Raw genomic sequence first — 22214 nt, 5'->3', positions numbered from 1 at the left:
ACCTTAAAAGTTTCAGTTCTGCAATCAATTAAATTCTCCTTATTTGTACAACCCAAAAACGTTAAAAATGTAACTTTGGCAGCTAATTATGCAAAAAGTATGCGCCGTATATATTTTTCATTTCGTGAAAGTTAAACAATAGAAAAAGTCTGCAAGTTTGTCTGTAATTACTGTAAATATAAAATCTTGACCTAAAATGGGAGGCACCCTCTGCATGCAAATTTGCACCCCGTATGACAGTGCCCAGGGTTTTCCCTGTGTCTGTGCAGGTCTTACCTGGGCCCAAACTTATCTCTAGTTATAGTCTAGATTTGTGAGTGAGGGTAGTTAGTCATGGCGCCAATCGCTGCCATGGCTGGCCAATCCCCTCCTAGCACATGATGCATGCGACCCTCTCCCTGCATGGCTGATCCCAGCATGACCAGGCGTATAGGCTTCGGCCTGAGACGCACCTAGGTCCCTCCCCTAACCCGGACCCCTCCTACATATACACTTAGTTCTAGTAAGGTTATGGAAAAAAAAGGCGGTTGTCGGTAAAGTCGGTTTACGGACGATAATTTTACGTGATAACGCCAAAAGAAAACACTGATGAAAAATTGCATATATTTTTTAATTTTCAAATATGATTTACAGCTTTAAAGCCCGCTTTAACCTCTTTGAAATTATAGAAGATTTTCTCGCACGGTGGTTGGCCGGTTCTTGCACGCTCGGGGCTCGGGCGGAACGTGACAACTTTGCGTGCGTGCAGCCGGCGTTCATCCATTTATAAGACGTTATCACGTCAAAAAAATCACCGGGAGGGGGTCGACAAGTCGCGAAGCCGACCGCGCGCACGCACATGCGGCCTGACGCGGGGGGCAGTCGCTCGGGAAGTAACGACTCGAGCCGGGCGTTATCACTCGCGGTGTCGAAATGTCAAGGTCAGCCCCGGGAGGCCGCCGCACCAGCACGGCGCTACTTGGCGGGTCGTGCGTGCGGTCGATTACAAGCACCGCCAACCTCCAGAGGAGAGCTTTATGGACACGAGACACGGGTCCGGATACTGTTTTTGCAACAATGAAAATTATAGTTCAAAAAATTAAAAAAAAAAAAAAAGGGGGGGGGGGAGGTTGTCTGTAAAGTCGGTTTACGGACGATAATTTTACGTGATAACGTCATCAGTAGAGACCGGAAAAATTCGCGGATTCATTTCGTGATAGGCTGAATTTCAAACATGTGTACAATCCTGCTGGTTCTGCTATTGGCTCGCAGTTTAACTAGAGCTCTCTGGGCCAATGAGAGACTATAGACCAAAGAAGCGTCGAATCACAAGCTACTCAGTGGAGACGCCTCACAATTTAGTAACCAATGAACACGCGTGTTTACTTGAGAAGTGCAGAGGATAATGGAGGCTATCCTAGAGGTCATTGACCCAGCGAATTTTTCCGTTCCCTATCCATAGGTGAGCTTCGTTGGCTCACGGTCGCAGAGGGGCGTATTCAATAACTACGGTCGAAGTATGAACTCAGTGCGAGAGTATGAAGGTTAGCGTTCTAGCTTGAGAACAAATGAATCGTCGAATTTTCGTACCTCTAGAAATAAAGCACATGTATACGTGTTTGAAGTCTTCTTTTCTACCAGGTTGTTTCCGAGAAAACACCAACTCCTATGATTGATAGGAAGTACAAAACTTGACTTCACAACGTTTCCATCTTTCTCAGGCGTGACAATGTCTGTAGCAAGCAATTGCAGTGGGTCTTCTCTAGTTTATGCGGTGGTTATTCAAGCGCTTGTTTCGTCATGTGTGCGTGCATATTTTGCTGGTTCATGTTTGGGAATAGAAAACATGCACGTTTCATTGCCGTAATAATCATGCACAAAATTGAGATACAACTCTTTTGCGTTTCTGTACAAACATTTAGCCTCATATAAATATTTATATTATTACCAAGTCATTTAATTTCTTAATGGGATTAAAAAAACAGTCTTGGTACGCTTAACAATACAAAAATTCATTTTCCTATCCAAAAACCACTTTTCTGCATCTAGTGCAGTTGAAAAGTTACCAGCTGATTATTTCAAGTTGCATTGCACGGATAACACTGCGTCACACATGATACGAAAGTTAAAAAGTAACATGAGAAGTACACAACACTTCAGGTATGTAAATTATAAATAGCAAGTGCTAACATTGCCAGGCATGACGCACATTTATATTTAGCTCCAAGGCATGAGTAATCGGTTAAATCGATACAGCTCATGCTTAAAACTAACTTTGATGTTGGTAACATTCAACATGAAACGATGAAAGTATTTCAGAGTGAAGTGTTTTTACCCTGCAAATATTTTGTGAAGGGGGCATGCATTTCTTGATTTTTTTAAACGCAATATTATCTTAGTTTAAGCCCGCATTCGGTCGATTAGAGACTTATTCGAGTTTCAAGTTCCGGTGACAGTCCACCTCCGAACGCCGTTGTTACCAAGAGTTCGTCCGCTCGCGCGACTTGAAAAGCGACAACACGAAGTGCGTGCGAGAACTGCTCTCTAGTCCGCCCCCACTTCCCCTCCGACGCCGCGGGTCCCCCTCCCCCTCCCTAGGTTCCCCGCCCCCGGTCGATTCCTTTCGCACGGAGAGAGGAGCGCAGTGTCGCCGGGCGAGGAAGAGGGGGAGGCAGGCGGGAGAGGGGAGGGAGCTCCGTCGTGGCCGTTCTACTCGGCTAGTCAAACCAGCTTCCCGCCGCCCGCCATGCAGTTCGCGGACGCGGCCCGGAGGTGTTGCATCGCGCAGAAACTGCCCCCACCCCCGCGGCTGACTCGAACGGGCGGGCGGCGGCGCAGCGAGGCTCTGCGAGAGGCCCCGCGGAGCTGCACGACCTCAGGGACGGCGGCGTGACTCGGCCGGAGGCGGGTGCTGCCCGCCCCTCGCGCGCCCCCTCCCTCCTGCGCGGGCGGCTCAGTCGGCCGCCGACGTCAGAGCTGGCCGGTCGTGCCGCCTATGAAGAAGTGGCGTGGCTTAAGTTCTGTTTCATGTAGCAAGGTAAATATTCACGTGCGTTTTGGGAGAGGCTTGGAAGTGTCCGAGGTGTCACGTCGTGTGTGCTCGAGTTGTTTTTGTTGTGCGTCGACCATGGGTTTGAGAACCCTCTCGATCGAGTGCTTTCTGCCGGAAGAAATTCCATAGTCTTTATGTTTGGTCACGGCTGCCGGAGTGATGAAAAAAAATGAAGGTCCCGGAAAGAATCATCGGCGTGTTTAGAGGAAAACACTCCGCCATTTTGACGACAGCAGTCGGCAGCGGTGTGTTTCAGAATTTTTTTTTTTAAAAGCCCCTTCTTTCTCCCCTCTCACTCGGCTGCGATCGAAGTTGGCAGTGCGTCGTTGCGTGCAAACTTAAAGATTACATAACGCGCCTCTCGACCATTAGATCACCGTAGGGAATATGCGTCTGCCTTGCGGACTACCCCAACAATGCGAGGTTCCGGTTGGTGGGGCCCCACACGAGGGAAAGGAGCGAGAGAAGAGTGATTGACAACTCGAGAATTGGCATCGCCCGCGGGAGAGAGCGAGAGAGAGAGAGAGAGAGAGAGAGAGGGAAGTGTGTGTGTATTTCTGTTGGGCTTGTTTCCACACACGCTGCGTGCGAGCGAGACAAGGCGTTCCGGCGGTTATCGAGCCTGCGTCGTGCCCTAACCTGCGTCGAGCGGCCGTGTGTTGATGCCCGACGCCCCGCCACAGCTGTTCTCCCCTCTCTCGGCCGCTGCAACGTCAAAATGCTATTTTCGTTGCCGCGGCGTGCATGGCGGTCTCGCCGGACGCCAAAGTTCCTGTTCGGCGTCGCGTACCGGTCCCAACGTAATTTATTTGACCTTCAAAATAAAGGCCGTCGCGCTTCTTACGGGGATATAAAAATGTAACTAGCTTTAAAAAAAAAATGTTGAGGTAATGTGCAGTCTTGTTACGTGGTCAGTTTTCACTTCTTTTTTTTATGACGCGACTGTGAAATTCCCGGTTACAACTCGACAAAGTGTAGTTCGCTTAAAATCGTCACGAACTATTTTTAGCCGAAGTACGTTGCTAATAGCCTTCCTTCTTCAGATTTACGATCTTGCGGAGTTTCGCAGGCTTTCGGAATTTCATGAACTTGAAATGACGCATTAGAAACACGTGGCAAAAACTGTTTTTCTCGTGTTACGATACTGTGAGTTGGGTTGTGTGCTGTAAAACTTAACATATTTACACGCCGTTATTTTTGCAAATATAGTGTAACACATGCTGTATTTCTAGTGTTTACACTTAAGCGCTACTTTTACTACCTAACCAAATTTATTTAAATCCTGCCATGTGTAAGGTTAGTGCAAACTGATTATTCTGACTGGTTTAGAATATATAACCTAAATAAATATTATAAAATAAAACAATAATAGCATATAAATATAAACACAATACGACATTTAGATAATGTGGCACATGAGATAAAGTGAAGTAGGCCAATGCTTTTGCAAATTTAGTTCGTGGCTGGTTAGGTATATATAGATGTTTAATAACTACTAGGCGCAATCTATTATACACTTAGCTACGTAGTAAGTGTTTCTCGCGTGTTTTAATTTTGTCGAGATTTTTATTTGCTTTTTATTGATGTACCTACGTCAACATTGTCGGCTATGCAACAGAAAGGAAGACGATATAAAACTGCAGTAAGTAGATGTAGTTTATATACAATACGAAAATAGTTTTTTGTTGAAAATATTGCGAATACATTAATAATGCTAGTTTAATAAGTTATACTTAGACAAATTCGTGCAGGTAATATCATTCCAATCTTTCAAAATATTTATAATTGTTGAACAAATTCACGCATTACTCACTTTTTCTTCTTCAGAAACGAGTGTAACTCACCTGAGTAAAATGTGAATAATCAAGACAAATTCGTGCAGGTAATATAATTCCAATCTTTCAAAATATTTCTAATTGTTGAACAAATTACATGCATTACTCACTTTTTCTTCTTCTTCTTCAGAAACGAGTGTAACTCACCTGAGTAAAATGTGAATAATCACGGTCACCGAGAAATTGATTATGAATTATGTTCTTGAGTGACTATTTATCATCACTGTTGAAGATAATGTAACCGTTTTCGATTGTACAACAATTTACCCGCGACATTACTCACTAGGTATTTGAACCAATAAAATATAGTGCGCCAGGCAGGAAACCTGAAAATAAGACATAAATTGAATTCCGAATTTATTTTTAAGTATTGGGTTTATTACGAATGTTTATACATTTCATTCAATAGAACATCTCGGCTACCATAAAAAAAATCAAATGAGTATTTATATTGTCATTCAAATATATGATTTTGAGAATAATTCTAAATGTTTCAAGTCGTCAACTATTGTCCCTAGCTATTAAAATATTTGGTTAGGCAGTCCCGTAATTAATAATAATATATATTAATATTATTAATAATAAAAAGTTTAATTATTAAACTCTGCTCTTTTAATTTTATTGTTCTATCTTGTGTATAATTTTGCCGCCCAAGCATTTTCTCAAATCCAATGTAGTACAGTAGTTCTCAATGGTTGGCATTCAATACCGTCATGCGATTTGAATAATTTCTACTTTTTTTTATGTGACTGTTATGTTACTTGGCGCACTTCTACAATTTCAAAAGCTGTGTTTTTGGCGGGAGTTTAAGAGTTTATTAAGCATTAGGTATTAGAGAATATCAGTGCATAAGCTTCTGATGTGCGGAAATTATTTATTCTCTTCTTTTTTTTTTAACAAGGTGTGCTTGATATTTCTAAATTTTTAACTGGGAAGAACCAGCCATTTTTGCATTCTAATAAAAAAATTAGAATTATTTTGAAAATTGAACTGAATTTTGAATGCCACTATTAATCAGCTTCAAATCCTTAATTTTTTTTTTTTTACTATGGATAAGTTTGTATTTTAATAACATTTCAAAAAAGTAAGGTAAGTTACCTATATGTGTATTTTTTCTTTAAATCTTTTTCCAGTTCTGAGAAATTGTATGCCTAATTATAAATCCTTAGTTGCAAAATAGTTTTTAATTGTTCTTAAAAGTTTGATGAAAGGTTCACAAGGAATATTTAATTATTTCTTTAACATGCTGCATAGAAATTACTTATTTCCTTTAGGTTTATTAAATATTATGTAAACCACATCTTAAATGGGTTTATAATTACATATTGTAAGTGTTAAAATGCTTTAATTTATTAATTAGTTTGATTTTCACCAGACATTGTTTTATATTAATTTTAATAAAATATTAATAACTGTGAGTAGGCTATGTAGCATTATTGTGACAATCCAAGTTTTTAGTGAAGTATTTTGTTTAGGCAAGTTATGGTCATATGATTTATGGTAGTCCCATACCATTTTAATAACGAAAATACTGATCTATTAAAATTAAAAACTTTTAAAATTTGTCGGTTCAGTTGGGAATATTGTGTGTATTATTAGCGAAAAATGGTTGTAATACTGGTTGCACATAATAGGCTACTAACTTTATCTGAAGGGTACATAATTTCTTTGATATTTTACATATGTAGTGGTAAACTGTTAAGAAAACTTTTTTATTCAGTCACACTGAGCTGTTGCATTATTTAAACTTAACTACTTAGTGTCCAAACCATTGTTTTAATCTCACATATAGCCTATAAAGAGTATTTAGGAAAAATCTTTCTTTCCCTGGGTACTTGAACCTATTACCTCACAAAAGGTGTTTGTTCTTTCCATTGAAAATTTCTGTAAGGTTTGCCCTAGATTTCCAGTCCTACAAGCATAATAAATAATATTTTAGCATGTATCATTTGATTGAACATTTTACAGTTTATTGTCAAAGCTATATTTCTCTTTGTAATTATGACTTTTATATATATAATATTGGATGCTGGTATGTATGACGTCGATAAACTCTGACACCGTTGGACCAATCGCTTTGAAAGTTGGCACATTGAAGTGTTTTTTCATGGCGAAGGTTTTTATGCTATCCAATTTGCTATAACCAGTGGCGTAGCCAGGATTTGTGTATGGGGGGTGTTCAGAAACGTGGACCCCCCGTATTAAAGCGGGGGGTGGGGGGGATCTCCCCCGGGAAAATTAGGATTTTAAGGTGTAAAATAGTGCTATTTTAGCAGTTTTTGGTACTTAAATTTAAATATTGTAATGGTAAAAATTTTATTAATTTTAATATGAAATTTGTTTGAGTGATGAATAAGAAATTAATTAAAGATTTGGTGCTAAGGGGGGGGGGGGGGGGTTTGAACCCCTAAACCCCTTCCCCCCTTGCTACGCCCCTGGCTATAACTTACCACTAGATAGCACTGGAGCACTTTAACTTCTAAACCATTCAACCGATCACCATGGGTAAACAGAAAATCATAGGTCATAGACATACAAACAGCAATTGTGTGTCATTTCTCTATGTCCACCACACTGTAATACAGCGCTGTCACCCTGTGTTCAGCCCGGGCAACGCCAGGCACTGCAGCTGGTCCTTTATAACTTCTTGGAGTGGTTCAAGATTTCTTTTACATCTTCTACGTACTCGCTTGGTCCCCTGTACCAGATTATCTGGAGTCCGAGGTTCAGTTCCCAGCTGCAGAAACATTTACTGTAGTCTTTCCAGTGATTGATTAATTTAAACTATGGCTAACTGCAAGTAGGGTATTTATAGTTTGCCATTCTTGTACCCTAATTAGGCTTAGAAAAAAATTAAAGAACTAATGAATTTAGACTCTCTGTGTGTAGATTATAGGCAGCTTATTATTGTTATACTATTGGCTCTGCCCATTATGTGAATGAGGTTCATATTCAATTTTTATTCAAAAGGCAACACTCACAGCCAGTTTTTGTCGAGAGGAACTAAGAGCCCAGGTGCAAATAATGTACAAATTTTTTCAAACCCCTAAATTAAAAAAAAGAAAATACCAAATGTTACTATGGCCTTAATTGTAAGGTCATCTTTCACCTATCACATAACTTATAATGTTTGCAATGGATTATATCAGCAATAGAATTGTAATTTTTGTCCCATCAGGGTACCTAAACACACGCATTAAAAAAAAATATATATTTGGAAACATAAACTGGCTTCCCCTTGTGCCTACTTGTTCTAGTTTTGCAAGTGTCCAGTTAGTTACAACAGGCCAAAACTAGCATTTTGAACATGTTGAAGAGTTTAAATGTCAATATTATTAAGTTAAACAGCATGAGTTCTCGATCGACTGTACATACAGGCCTTAGTAGTTGTGCATGAAAAACGGGTAATTCAAGCAATCGTTGGATGGGCGTCGTAAGCAAAAGTACGTATTTGAGTTACGTTCATGGGTGGCTCCAGTGGGACGTCTGGGGAAAGGCAGTCTTACAAGGGAAGAATGCATCCCAGAGATTGGCCTTGTTATATTTACAAATTTATGGTCTCAAATTCTGAACTATAATAGTTTCATACAACTTTTGTTGAAAGAAAAGTTTAACACATGAATTTAATGTTCCCTCAAAAATAAATCATAATAAAAATATTCGGGCTCAGGGCGTACCCCCACGCTTGATTTACGCTCCTTCTGTTACAGGCCACAGCCACTCATAGTCGTACATAATTCCAAGGCAACAGGCTTGAACTACACATTAGAATGGCATAAAATGGAGTGTTACTGTGGACAGGCTAATAAGTAAAGGGCTAACACATGGTTTATATGTGTCAATGAGTGTGGCTCATGTGTGTGATCCCAAACACTGTGTGTGATTCACTGCGAATATGCATGTGGGTCAGTGACATTTTGATCATCTTCACGAGCATACGCAGAATTTCATTTCGCACATTGAGGAAGGATTGTGGGGGGGGGGGGGGGGGGGGGAGATAGAACTACTTTGTCTATGGCTTGCTTTCAAATTCTTTACATTTGTTGGTAGGAATGATAGATTTTTTTTTAAGATTTTGATAAAAAGAAAAGGAGGGGGAGATATATCCTCCCAATCTCTTCCCCTGCGAAAGCCACAGACCATCTGAAACCTTTGTGCATAACTGCATAACAGTGCGACTGAGCGTGTTTCAAGTATACTTACTGACTGAATGTAGATCTCCTCGTTTTGACTGTTGCGTTACCGGTTGACGGGAATAAAGCGAGGAGCACTTCCAAAGCAAGTTGGGGAATGAGTTACAACAGCTTGCAGGCTCTTGAGGCACTGTCAAATACTTTTTTTTTTTTGAGGGCTTTTCGTGTAAACTTATCACAATAGCACTCTCACATGTTGTATTTATTCTCAAATTTTCTGGACAGATATTTACTAAATGTTGTCTAAGAGCAGTAAAAAATCAAGCAAGTTTTTTAAAATTTTAATCACTTGCGTGACCTTTTACAGCTCAAAAAAAAAATGTTGGTGAATATCTGGTGAGAAAATTTATGACCAAGCAACAAATGCAAGTTATACATCAGTAATATGTATTAGTGGTTGGTTTGAATGCACATTCTCAGGGGGACTGCATTAAGTGCACACTCAGTGGTCCTCGGAAACTGGAATTGCGAAAGTGACCGTGCTGTTGCCATCAGCAACTGGCTGCAAACTGAGAAAAATGCATATTTAAGGCACATTGTTTAAATGCTCTTATTTTATAAGTAGGGACAATATATTATGGTTTTATTTTAGGGCTAATATTGTTTTTAAAAAACAGGAGATTTCTATGTTATGGTTTGTATTTTTTATGAATTCTGTTTATTCATAAATATAGTAGGGTATATTATTAAACAAATATGACACTTAAATTTCTCATAGTACTTAATTCACCAAAACAGTTTATTGTGACTGATATTTGATGCTTGTTACAATATAATAAACTGTAATAAGCATTTTTAACTAGGTACTTGGAGCAATAAAAATAAATCCTCAAGTAATTAACTGTGTTTGAAAAATATACAAATACTGTAATTTAAAAATTAGTTACTAATAACAGTTAATAAGTCAAAAAAGTAAAAAAAAAAAAAAAAAAAAAAAAATTAAATCTATTTAGTATCTACATCCATTTAGTACAACGTTCATGTTAAATATATTACATTCCTTGAGTTTAATAAATTAAAAGAAATAAGTTTTAGTGTTTTGAGTTAAATTTTTGATTAAAAATGTTGATTATTTTGTGCTTTCAGGTGTATTTGGGTGCTTCATGTTGTATTAACTTGCATTTCAGTGTTATATATGTTCTATTGACATGCTGTTTAGTGTTATTTTGGTTTTATTGCAATCCTCCATATAATATCGTCCCTATTTATTTGTGTAAATTTCTCTTCCTAGATGTTTAAAATGGTTGGGAAAGAAAAAAAAATACTCTTAGAAATTTCTCTGACATCAAGCAGTTAAATACCTATATGCACATCTGTTTTCGATCTTGAATTTGTTTAGCAATTAACATTTATTTTACTATAAGACATTTCCTATCCTCTCTTTCTGTCATCTGAGGCGCATAAGTTAGGATGAATTCAAGAATTCTTATATTTTTATTTTTGTTCATACTTATTTATTTGCAATATTTGCTATGCACTTATCTGTAGATGGTGCGGGAACTGAATTATTGCACTTGTGTGCACTTGCTCAATGCACCAAGTGTAGGCCAATGCACTTACTGGAATTCATTATCAGAAAGATTGACCTTGTGAATAACGGAAATAGGAATAATTTAAATAATTTTGTAAGCCAGACAAACTATTTTGTTTATGCTTCTGTAATTTTTTCAGCTATAGTTTAAAGTTATTTCATACTTGGTGTAAAATATTTTATTTAGTTCATATTAAGTAGTGTTCTTGAAATTTTGCAGTTTTATTAACTTTTAAGTTTGACATTAGTGTTCCCATCTACTTAAGCTGCTAGCATTGAGTTGAATAGTGTAGTGAGAATTTTCTTCCTTGGAATCAATTTCATTCAGTTGCGTGTTACACAGTGGCGGATCCAGAGGTTCATCTTGGAGGGGGCACTCTAGGATTTCAGAACAGCCAGAGAAAAAATGTCTTAAAATTACTAAACTTGTATTCAATCTACTCATACTACACAAAACATCCAACCACCAGATTTTATGACTACAAGAAATTCATTAATTATATTAAAATATTTTATTGGTTTCAGAAACAATAATTTTTGTCGGCAATATTAATGTAGCAGACAACTGTTATTTTTTTTTGGGGGGGGGGGGGCGCATTTGCCCCTGGTGCCCCCCCTTGGATCCGCCACTGAGTTAGTGATTCTGGTCACGATAGCCTTCACTATAGGTGCAGAACATGTTAGATTGCTAGTTTGTTTTTCTGACAAGGTTAATAGCCTTTCCATTGCTGTCAAAATGTCTGTGGTCATCAAAAGTCAAGAAAAGTCAGGAATTAAAAAAAAAAAAAAAATTATTAGAAGTAGGAATTTATAAATAGTGTGTCAATGTTTTAAGAACCTTCTTTTGAGAACTTAATGTACATAACATCCTTTATGTTCTCTAATATTCTAAAATGATAATTTTAACATTTTCTCATATATCATGCAGCTAACATGTTTAGAATGTTTTTTAATTCAATGCATCCAGCATTGAATAACTTATAGACAGTAGCGGATCCAGAGGGGGGGCTAAGGGGCTCAAGCCCCCTCCAAGAGCATCTGGGTCCACTATTGTTTTAGTGTTTGCCTTGATAAAGCCTAGCCTCAGCTGGGTCAAGCCCCTCCCAAACCAAAATCCTGGATCCGCCACTGCTTATAGAACTAACTTCATACTATGTCTACTAAGATAGTTATGAATTTCAAATACTATTTTTCATACCTTGCATTAATAAGTGATCATATAAACATTTTTTTTTTTGGTCCTGGGTTAAAATAATATTTAGAAGATTTATAATAACTATGAAGAAATTTGATAGCGTACATATTAAGGAAGTTTTGAATTTTTTTTTTAATTTTAAACCCTTTTTTTTTTTTGCAGTAATAGATTGTCTTGTCAAAAATTGTTTTAGCCAACAGTTTTATTTTTACAATAAATTTTAACAGTTTGGATTGTACACCTACTAAAGGATTATGTTTATTTTGTCCTTCATACTCTTATTATTTCTTAAAGTAATGTTTGGTTAATTCAAAAATTATTTCAGACAAAAGTTGTTGTTAATACAACAGTTGTACAATAAATGAGAATGGATTTGCTATTTTATATGGTGCAAGTATTATTTTATTTTATTTTATTTTATTTTAACTCCAGTTGGTTGAACCAATTTCAGAAAAAATTTGTATAATATTTAATAGGTTTACAGACAATTTGAACAGATTTGATGGTGCATGATAAATTTATTTTGATAAAATATTTTGGTATTACTCTAAGAAGATATAGGCCTACATATTTCATATAGATGTTATATTTGTTATATTAAGGGAGTTTTAGCAAAAAATCTTTTCCATTTCTACCCCTTTGGTCAGATGTTGCCCAGTAATGATCAATTTTCCATTACTATATTTTATGTATCAATTTGAAAATGATTTGTGTAAAATACCTGTATAACTAATAAGTTGATTTTTTTTTTGGGGTACAAAAGGTACAATAGGTAGTCTTTCTTCTAAATCTACTTAATATGATTGTCAGAGAAAATACCATCGCTAAATAATTTTAGCTAAAATAAATTATGTCTATAAGAGAAAATTAAAGAGGACTTTTAGAATTCAGTATAGGTACAAGAAAACCTAAAATTATTTCTTAATTTTTTTTGTTTTCACAAATTATCAATGAAACTAAACAAGAAATCAATGAAAGGAGACACTATGGTTTCCTAGTCGTTGAACTAAGGCAAGTTTGTTATAAAATTGTATACAACTTTTGTTACATTCAATTTTTTAAAAATTAATTTTGTTGCCCTAACATTAGCAAGGCAGGAAACAGTTTTAACAACCCTCCGTCAGGACAAGAATAATGATCAGTCGTCTGTGGGAACCTTAAAGGAATAAAAGATTTAAAGTGTTTTGAGTCCTTTCTTTGAAATGAAATTGTGAAGTTTCTAGGCCTACATGCTGTCATGCTATTGCGGTGTGTTGTTGCAGAGATCACAGACATGGGAAGTGAGCATTACTGCCTGAGGTGGAACAATCATCAGAGCAACCTTCTGGGCGTCTTCAGTCAGCTGCTGCAGGACGAGAGCCTCGTGGACGTGACGCTAGCCTGCGCCGAGGGCCACTCGATCCGCGCCCACAAGGTGGTGCTGTCCGCCTGCTCGTCCTACTTCCAGACGCTGTTCGTCGACCACCCCAGCCGCCACCCCATCGTCATCCTCAAGGACGTGCGCTTCGCGGAGCTGCGGACCCTCGTCGAGTTCATGTACAAGGGCGAGGTGAACGTGGAGTACTGCCAGCTGTCGGCCCTGCTCAAGACGGCCGAGAGCCTCAAGGTGAAGGGACTGGCGGAGATGACCGGCGTGCGGGAGGGGCAGAAGGCCCCCGAGACGCCGCGGCTCACCCCGGAGGAGCCCCCCGTCGCCGGGGGCGCCGTCAAGAGGCTGCTGGAGGGGGCGGAGGAGGCGGAGACGCCGTCCCCGTCGCGCCGGCGCGAGGACTCGGACAACGACAGCTGCGACGAGGGAGGGGGGGAGGCGGGACGGGACGACCTCTCGCCCTGCGACATGACGGTGAGCGCGGGATGCGCCCCCGGGCCCTGCTCGGGCGTCGGCAGTCGACTGCCCTCGCCGCTCGGCAGCGAGCCGGTGCCCGGGCCGTCGGGCATGATGCCGGTGCAGCAGGTTCCCCTGGTGAGTCTCCTCTCCGCCGTTTCAGAGCTCATCAAGTCTCACGGCACTTCAAATGACCCAGTTTTGATGCGATAGGTATTTGATATTCCATAACCAGTAGATTAAAATATGAATTCTAGTGTGGGCCAAAACTCTTGCGTGCTGGGCTTCATAGTTTGATGGAAACACTTTGCTCCGAAGAACCAAACGGTGGAACCCTATGGAAACAAATACTGCCAACTCAGTCAAGCATCAGCTGTTCGTACAACATCAACATATTGAAACGAGGCTGTTGCTGCACTCGAGGAGTTTTTTCAACCTCCATGGCTGATACGTATTCTCTCCCCGTACTTCCTCTTCCGTTCCGCTCACCCCTTACGCTCCTCATCCCTGCACTGACAGCTTGAAGGATTTTTGGCCTGCACTATACATCAAATAAAAACTTTACTCTTATTTTATTAACTACAGGGCATGTTTGTTGGAAGGTCAAACATAACAAATGCACACGTCATAGTACACATGCCAGTGATGGCCCTGCGTGTGAAGACAAGGATCAGTTCATAGTAGTGATGGTTCAAATCCCAATTTTCTCGAATCCGAATCTTGAATTCAAATCATAGAGAGTGCTTCGAATATACCCCATGAATCAAATATAAGATTAAAGGGTCAAAAATAAAATAATTTACAATAAAAGAAAATTATTAACTATGTTATTGAACCATTTTACCCTTTAAATGTTGGTTTCACAAACTAAGTTTCCAAAATCTATACATTTTGTAATTTTATTTATATAATTACATGTTAAAAGTACAGTATCGTGGGGAATGGACAAGTGTGAAAAAAAAAAATTAGTTAGTAATATCTTAAAAAGTACACTACACAAACAACAATAGGTAATAAAAAAGAGCACGTGTAACTCAGTACATGTGATAGAAGTGAAACTTCTTTGGCAATTCAAACATCGACTCGTAAGTATATCGTAAGGAGTAAAACAGCAGAGAAAGAGAGAAAGAAAACAATTTTCTAAAAATAACACAGCGCAGGGTTTTTTGGCTTTCATTTCTTTTTGGAATATCTGAGGATTAGAAATTTGATTAAAATAAAAATAAATTAATAAACAGGTTTTAACAAAATTATTCCACACTTCAAAATAACTGTTCAGAATATAAATAATTATTGATCAATCAATAATGATTAACAAAATATTTACCACTGTTTAAATACACCATAAAGAAAAAAAATGTGCGTGCTACTGTTTCGTCAAAACAATTCCGCCATTTGGAACATGCCAAATCTCTGAACAAAATATTATATTCATAACAGGCAGCGCTATCTATGTGGGAATCGCAGGGACTGTCTCAACAGCTCTCTCTACGCTGCTGGTTGAACAAGGAGGAACGCGAGCACGCTGTTAGCAGATATAAAATTCAAGACATTCACAGCTGACTGTATAGGATACCTATATCTATTTTCTGAAACAAGTGCATGCGCACTATCTCATTCTTTTGTTCATCTATCTCTCTCGGTTCTATTTTTTTTTTTGGGTGCGGGACTAATCATCATGCAAAGAGGAGAACGAAAACGAGACCAGCTATGTATGTAGATAGCATAGTTCTCTCTTTATATATCTTTGGCCACGTACCTATTTTCTGTCCTTTTCACGTCAGAAACGTTTCACAACAGTGTTTCACGAAAATGTTGCATTAAAATTCAGCCTTGAAATGTTACTCTCATTGCACCCAAAGACGTTTCACTTCAAAAATTAAAAGCGGGGCTTCGATAGTCGCGGGCTCCGAGTGATTTCCCGGCTTGCCCTGCCCTGGAGGGCCCCTGTTTGAAAACCAGTCTTATTCTTTCCCGATGCACCTGCCTTCGCCTTGACATGCATTGTGCGCACACTCCTATCCACGGAGGTATTAGCCAGTGGAGTGGGCGTTGGTTCTAAAGCTGAAGTCACTCCGGTGAGCAATAGGTAGGTAGAGATAAGATTGTACGGGGAATTGTGGTAAAGCTGAAATAACAATTTGTTCTAAACCAGTCAATGCTGGATGCATTGAGTTAAAAACAGTCATAATATTTTCTCTGCATGGAAAATGAGAAAATGTTCAATCAATCATTTTGTAATATTGGAGAACATAAATTATGTAATGTACATTAAGTTCTTAAATTTTCCAGAATTTTATAGAAATTTCCAAAATATTTCCGGAAAAAATAGGTACTACGAAATCTACCTACGCTTGTAAGCTGTGCCGAAAGGGATTTTTTTTTTGTTCTTGCAGACAAAATTTATTTATCATACTTACAATTATTTAAACTAAATTACGGTATCTGTTTTGTTGCACTTGAAAATCTCAATTAAATAGTAACATTTACATTTTTCTGCTACGTAAATAAAAAATTAAAACATGAGTGGTGCTGTAGCTTTATTTGATCAAAAAATGTGAGACTTGTTCATTATGATATGCATAAGCACAATCATACAGTATATACCTAATTTAAGCTAACATAATTTAATTTGAAAATTGATAGAATGTTAATTATGATGTTACATGATTTAAGTTAAAGTATTCTACACTTAATAAACACCAGGAAATGCAAACTGGTAATTAATGTTCAGAAATTCTGTGATCAATGTAAAGTATACGTAAGATTTCTTGAGATGGATCAGTTTAATGATTGTCAAATGAACATGGGTCAAAGTTATAGATACAGTTATTGCATCTCTCTATATACATATGTATATATGTCTCCCTCTATATCTGTCTATCTCTATCCTCTAAATACTTATAATTATATACATCTCTTTATGTCACACTATAGCAATGAAAATATTAAAAATATATGTGGTTACCTATCTATATTTTTATCTATCTTTTTACATGTCACAGGTGTGACTTCAGTATATAAAACACGTGTGTATTTTAGTGCAACTTTGTTAAAAAATTTCAAAGTTATCGGTGAAGAACTTTCGGGGATTTAAGATTTTTTACGAACAAACATTAACATTTTAGATGTTAACTCAATTTATGAGAATTTTAACGAGAATATCAAAAATTAAATTCTTAGAGAAATTAGCTAAGCCTTCGTTCAAATTTAAGTTCCACCTTGGCGTAAAAAACTTTGTTTTAAAGAGCTAATTTTTTTAAATATTTCCTGTTCCCCGAGGATTATTACATCGCCCGGTTACCCGCTTATCTTCCTCTATAAGAATATTAGGGCCTTGCAAAGCCACTGTTTGGAGCTCATAAAGAGAATATGACAAAAACTTTACATTTTCACAGATTCTATAAAATGTTTGTTGAAACTTTGTAGGAATCTTACAATTGGAGTTTTATTGGCTTGAATGTAAAGGAAAACATGAAAAAAATAATAATTTAATTTACTTAGCAAGTAGGATATTGCTGTTTAGAACTGTTAAGAAGACTATAAGTATTTGTTATTTTAAAAGTTCAGACAAATTGTTACTGTTTGAGAGATTATCCGATTTGTAATTCATGACTAATATAAGAGATAGCATTATTCAAACAAATACATACCTACTAAGAAAACGTCCATCTGAAACAGTTTGCAATAAAACCCTCTGTGCAAAAGTCCGACTGGTACTTGTTTGGTTAGTAGAATGTTTTGGAATGTTCTCTTTTTCTGCAGTCTATTTTAGGAAAACACAGTCTTTTGAGTCCCTGTAGAAGGTAAAAATTTTTTTATAATCAATTTCAGGTTTGACATCATTGATTATTGACAGAGATAATAGATTCAGTAATTTTTTACTTACTGAATACTAAATGCTTTTCTGTTTCCGCACGAAGTAATAACCTAGTGTCATTCCAAAATGAACGTTTGTACGTCTTGATTAGAGTTCCATTAAGAGGGTTTGTATTTTGTGTTGGTAAACTTTTGGGCTTAGAGGCCTAACTTGGACCCTGTCCTAGGCTGTGACATTTGTTGACGTGACTAGTGGAGGTGTTGCCTATGTTCGGTATGACCTGACCACTAAACCTCATTATTCTCAGCAACAGGGTTGCTATTTTGAAGATAGAAATATGTACTGCACTACAAATAAAAGTGCACATTGGCAATCCTGCAGCGTCTCCTGAAACTGAACCCTCAGGGGGTATATCAATGTCTTGAGGTCTTCTTTCTGTTTCTACTGCAAGGTTGATTTGCTTGGGGTGCAGTGTCCATGTTGATTTTCTATAATAATGATGATGATGATGATAATAATGATGATGATAACATTGAGTGTGATTAATAGGCAGGCACTTAACAAATATTACATAAAATAATACATAGTTAACACATAATAGTACACAGCGACATTCACAAAAATAGACAACACAAACATAAAATGTGATAAACTGAGCACATGACAAAATCACAAATGTCCTAAACAATAATAATAATAATAATAATAATAATAATTTATTTTGAGTTCTAATTCTTCATGTGTCTCTCACCAAATTATTATTAACTGTTGTATTTATTTTATATATTATATATAGCATATAAAAAGCATACAAAATACACATAGATAAAAATACTCTCACACGGAGGTATATATACATATATGCCCAGCGCTGCCGGCGGTCAATCCATCTTGGAGAGCAGTCGTGTTCCACTTCATGTGAAGGCCAAGGCCGGCGGGTGTCCGGTGGGTGTTACCGCAAGGCCCGCCAAGGTCACGGCTGGGTGTGCGTGGCCAAGGCATTTTCGGTCGTTCCCTCTCCCTCTCTCTCTCTCTCTCTCGCTCTGCCTGCCTGATTTGACATTGCCGAGGCCCGGACCGCAGATCCTGGTTGCTCCCCCCCCCCCCCCGCCCCGCCCCCCTTCGAGCTCCCCAGCCTTGAGGTGTGATAGAAAGGTCTTCCTGCAGCTCAGCGTTTAGTCAGCCCAGAGCTGTAGTTCCAGAGGGGCAGGAGGCTTCTGTACAGGGGCGTAGCCGGTGGTGGGGGGGGAGTTAGGGATTCAAACCCCCCCCTCCCCCTTAGCACCAAATCTTTAATTAATTTCTTATTCATCACTCAAACAAATTTCATATTAAAATTAATAAAAATTTTACCATTACAATATTTAAATTTAAGTACCGAAAACTGCTAAAATAGCACTATTTTACACCTTAAAATTCAAATTTTCCCGGGGGAGGACCCCCGGACCCCCCACTTCTTAACCCCCACCCATACACAAATCCTGGCTACGCCACTGCTTCTGTATATCGTGTATTCTTCTGCCACGTGTTCAATTGCTGGTGGTCTCCTTCGAATGGATGCGTAACCACATGCTGTAAAAACTTGAACGAAAGAAACGTTGCTTTTGTTACAGATGTACAACCTTGGTCAAGTTTTGTCTATATTTCTCCTCTCTCCGACATATTTTTTTCCTTAAATTTCTGTCCCCCCCCCCTCCCCCCCCCCCCCAACAAGTCGTATATTTTTGGTTACTGTTTTTTTTTTTTTTCCACCCGACAAATTATTGGCGTTCATCTCTATTACATCCTCATTTCAAAAACTTCAATTTCATTTCTGGACTGCTAATAATTAGAGACAAGAGTTTTATGGTTTTATTTTTGGGGACTATTTATTTTATCAAGCAAGAGATTTTGGTTTTATAGTTTTTATTTGTATATATTGTTTATGTAATGTTTATTTATTTCTTCACTATATTACTACTAAATACATCACTACTAATATCATACACATTCGCATTACTCTTGCTGACCCACATCAGCATCCTAGTCCGCCATGTTCATCTTTTCACTGTCGCCAACTTTTACTCGCTACACTACATCTTCCTATTCTTTATAATTTCAGTACTGTTTTATTTTTTATGTTAACTTTACTTTAACACGTAACTACTTAGGTAATTGGGGGTTCTGACAGTTCGATGTGGTCGTGAGTGCACTGGTTCATCTCTTTGTCTTTCAACTGGGATAACTTCATCAGGTGCAAAACCTCTAAAACCCCCTTCCTGACTCTTTCTTTCTGTTCCCCTAGAAGTTGCGTGTTCCACTGTTACTCTTTCTCCCGTCCAGTAAGGTTGTACATGGTGTGTGTGTTGAACAGACTGGTGTGATTTTGAGCGTTCCTGTTGGACTCTGGATTTTCTGAGGTGAAATGTGTTTCTTCTTTTGACTCTCCCAAATTCATCTTCAATGAGGATAGACCTTGGAGCTTCACACACCTGTATCACTGTGGCTGGTTTCCAAGTACCCTGGTCATGGTATACTATGTGCTCCCCTTTTTTGAACTCAAGATATCTGGACTTGGTGTTTTTGTCATAATGTTTCTTATTTCTGTAGTCATACTTTAACTGTGTGTTGTGGAAGTTTGTTACAATGTGAGGTTTTAACAAGTTGTTATGGATCGGTAGTGTTGTTCTTGTTCGCCTACTGTACAGAAGTTGGGAGGGGCTGAACTGTGAACCCAACACTGGTGTATTGCGATATTCTAGGAGCATCATGTATATGTCCTGGTGTTCTTCTGTACTTTTTTTTAGCATTTGTTTACAAATTCCTACTGCTCGTTCAGCTAGGCCATTGCTCCGAGGGTAGTATGGACTTGATGTTTGGATTTTGAAGCCGTAGTCAGAGCTGAATTGGCTCATATGTCGAGAGCTGAATGGCATGTTGTCAGCAATCAAGGTATTAGGTATTCCATGTGTTGAGAAAATGACTTTCAGAGTTTTTACTATAGTAGGTGAATCTTTGGATGTTAGGGGAACCATTTCTATCTATTTTGAGTAGTAGTCGCAGAGCACAAGGTATGAATGTGTTTTAAATTCAAGAATGTCACATGCCACCTTCAGGAATGGATACTTTTGAGGGTCTTGTGTGATCATTGGCTCGTTAGTATTTTTTGCGCTGTATTTCCACATAGCCTACACCTTGCTACAAACTCCTCAATGTCTGTGTCCATTATTGCCCAGTAAAACAGAGTCTTTGCCCTAGCTTTAGTCTTGGACATGCCAAAATGAGATTGGTGGAGATTCCTAAGCACTGTTTGTTGCAGTGCAGTGGGAACTATGACGCGCTCACCTAGGAACACTAAACCATCTTCAACAACGATGTCGTGTCGGAACTTGAAGTAAAATTTTGCTATGTCAGGAACTTTTGTTTTCGACGTCGGCCCGCTCTCCTGGAACAAGGTACTTAACTGTGTGAGTAAAACATCATTTTTACTGTGTTGTTGGAACAAAAGTTTCTTTTCATCTGACATATTGATGGAGTGTACAACTTCATTCAGAGAGACATCTACATCACGCTCTGGAGCTTTTGAACATGCTCTACTTAGGGCATCTGCTATGAGCATTTTTGATCCTGGTACATACACAAGATTGATCCTGTATATGCTAAGTTTAAGTTTAATACTTTGAAGTCGCTTTGATGGAATCCGGCAAATTTCTTTCTTCATTAGGGAGATCAATGGTTGGTGATCTGTTTGGATGGTTATATCATGACCATAGATGTACTGGTGAAAGTGTCGACATGCAAAGAGGACTGCTAGAAACTCTTTGTCAATCTGTCCATAGTTTACTTCTGTCTGGGAGAGTGTCTTCGATGCATAACATACCGGCTTGTGTTCCTGCAACAAAACACACCTGATGCCCACTTTACTACTGTCTGTTTGAATTACTATGGGTTTACTCTTATCAAAAGTTTGTAATACAGGTTCCGATGCAAGAACAGTTTTTAATGTCTCAATACTTTTACCATGAACAAGTTTGTTCCACTCGAACTCAGTGTCTTTTCTAAGCAGACTTCCCAATGGAGACGTGATTTCTGTAAGGTTTGGGATGAAATCTCTCAGGTAATTGACTAGACCAAGAAAACGTTGAAGATCTTGCATATTTTTTTGGAATATCATAGTTTACTAGTGCTTTAACCTTATCTTTGTCAGGACTAACACAGCCACCACTAAATGTATGACCTACAAATTTGACAGTTTGTACCTTGTGCTGAAATTTCTGTACATTAAACTTGACATTACATTTTCGTGCCCTGTCTAATACCTGTGTCAGTATTCTGTCATGTGTTTGTTCATCTGGGGCATAGATAAGTAGGTCATCCACATATATTATTACTCCGTCAATGTCTCCAAAAGTTTGTGTGTTATATTTTTGAAACACTTCTGCCGAGATATTTATGCAGAATGGCAATCTCTTGAAAAAATAACAACCAAATGGGGTTGAAAATGCACAATATGTTGAGCTTTGCTGGTCCAACTGTATATGCCAAAAGGAATCTTTGAGGTCAAGAACACTAAAATACCTAGCATCCTTTAATTTGGCTGTCACATCTCTAACTGTAGGTATTTCAAAATACCCTTTAATCAGGTCATCATTCAAGTCTTGTGGATCGAGACAAAGTCTAAGGGTGCCATTTGGCTTTTCTACGACCACTAGTCTGTTGACCCATTCTGTTGTGGGTGATGTACATTTTCCTATGATGTCTAGTTCACACAGCCTATCTAGTTCTGTTTTAAGTCTGTCTTTTAT

General features: G+C 38.2%; 1 protein-coding gene across 1 annotated transcript in view; it reads left to right on the top strand.

Moving 5' to 3' along the window:
* Positions 1-2743: 2743 nt before the first annotated feature.
* Positions 2744-22214, top strand: part of LOC134543226 (zinc finger protein 837-like) — a 63483-nt gene continuing 44012 nt past the window's right edge. Inside the window, exons 1-2 of the mRNA XM_063388128.1 lie at positions 2744-3016; positions 13048-13748. Of these exons, the coding sequence (XP_063244198.1) occupies positions 13059-13748 (690 nt within the window). The 5' untranslated portion in view covers positions 2744-3016; positions 13048-13058. The remainder of the gene's footprint in view (positions 3017-13047; positions 13749-22214) is intronic.

The sequence above is a fragment of the Bacillus rossius genome, assembly GCF_032445375.1.
Source record: "Bacillus rossius redtenbacheri isolate Brsri chromosome 9 unlocalized genomic scaffold, Brsri_v3 Brsri_v3_scf9_2, whole genome shotgun sequence".
NCBI classification, from domain to species: Eukaryota; Metazoa; Arthropoda; class Insecta; order Phasmatodea; family Bacillidae; genus Bacillus; species Bacillus rossius.
Note: the sequence above shows the minus strand (reverse complement) of the source record. Positions and strands in the feature narration are given on the sequence as shown.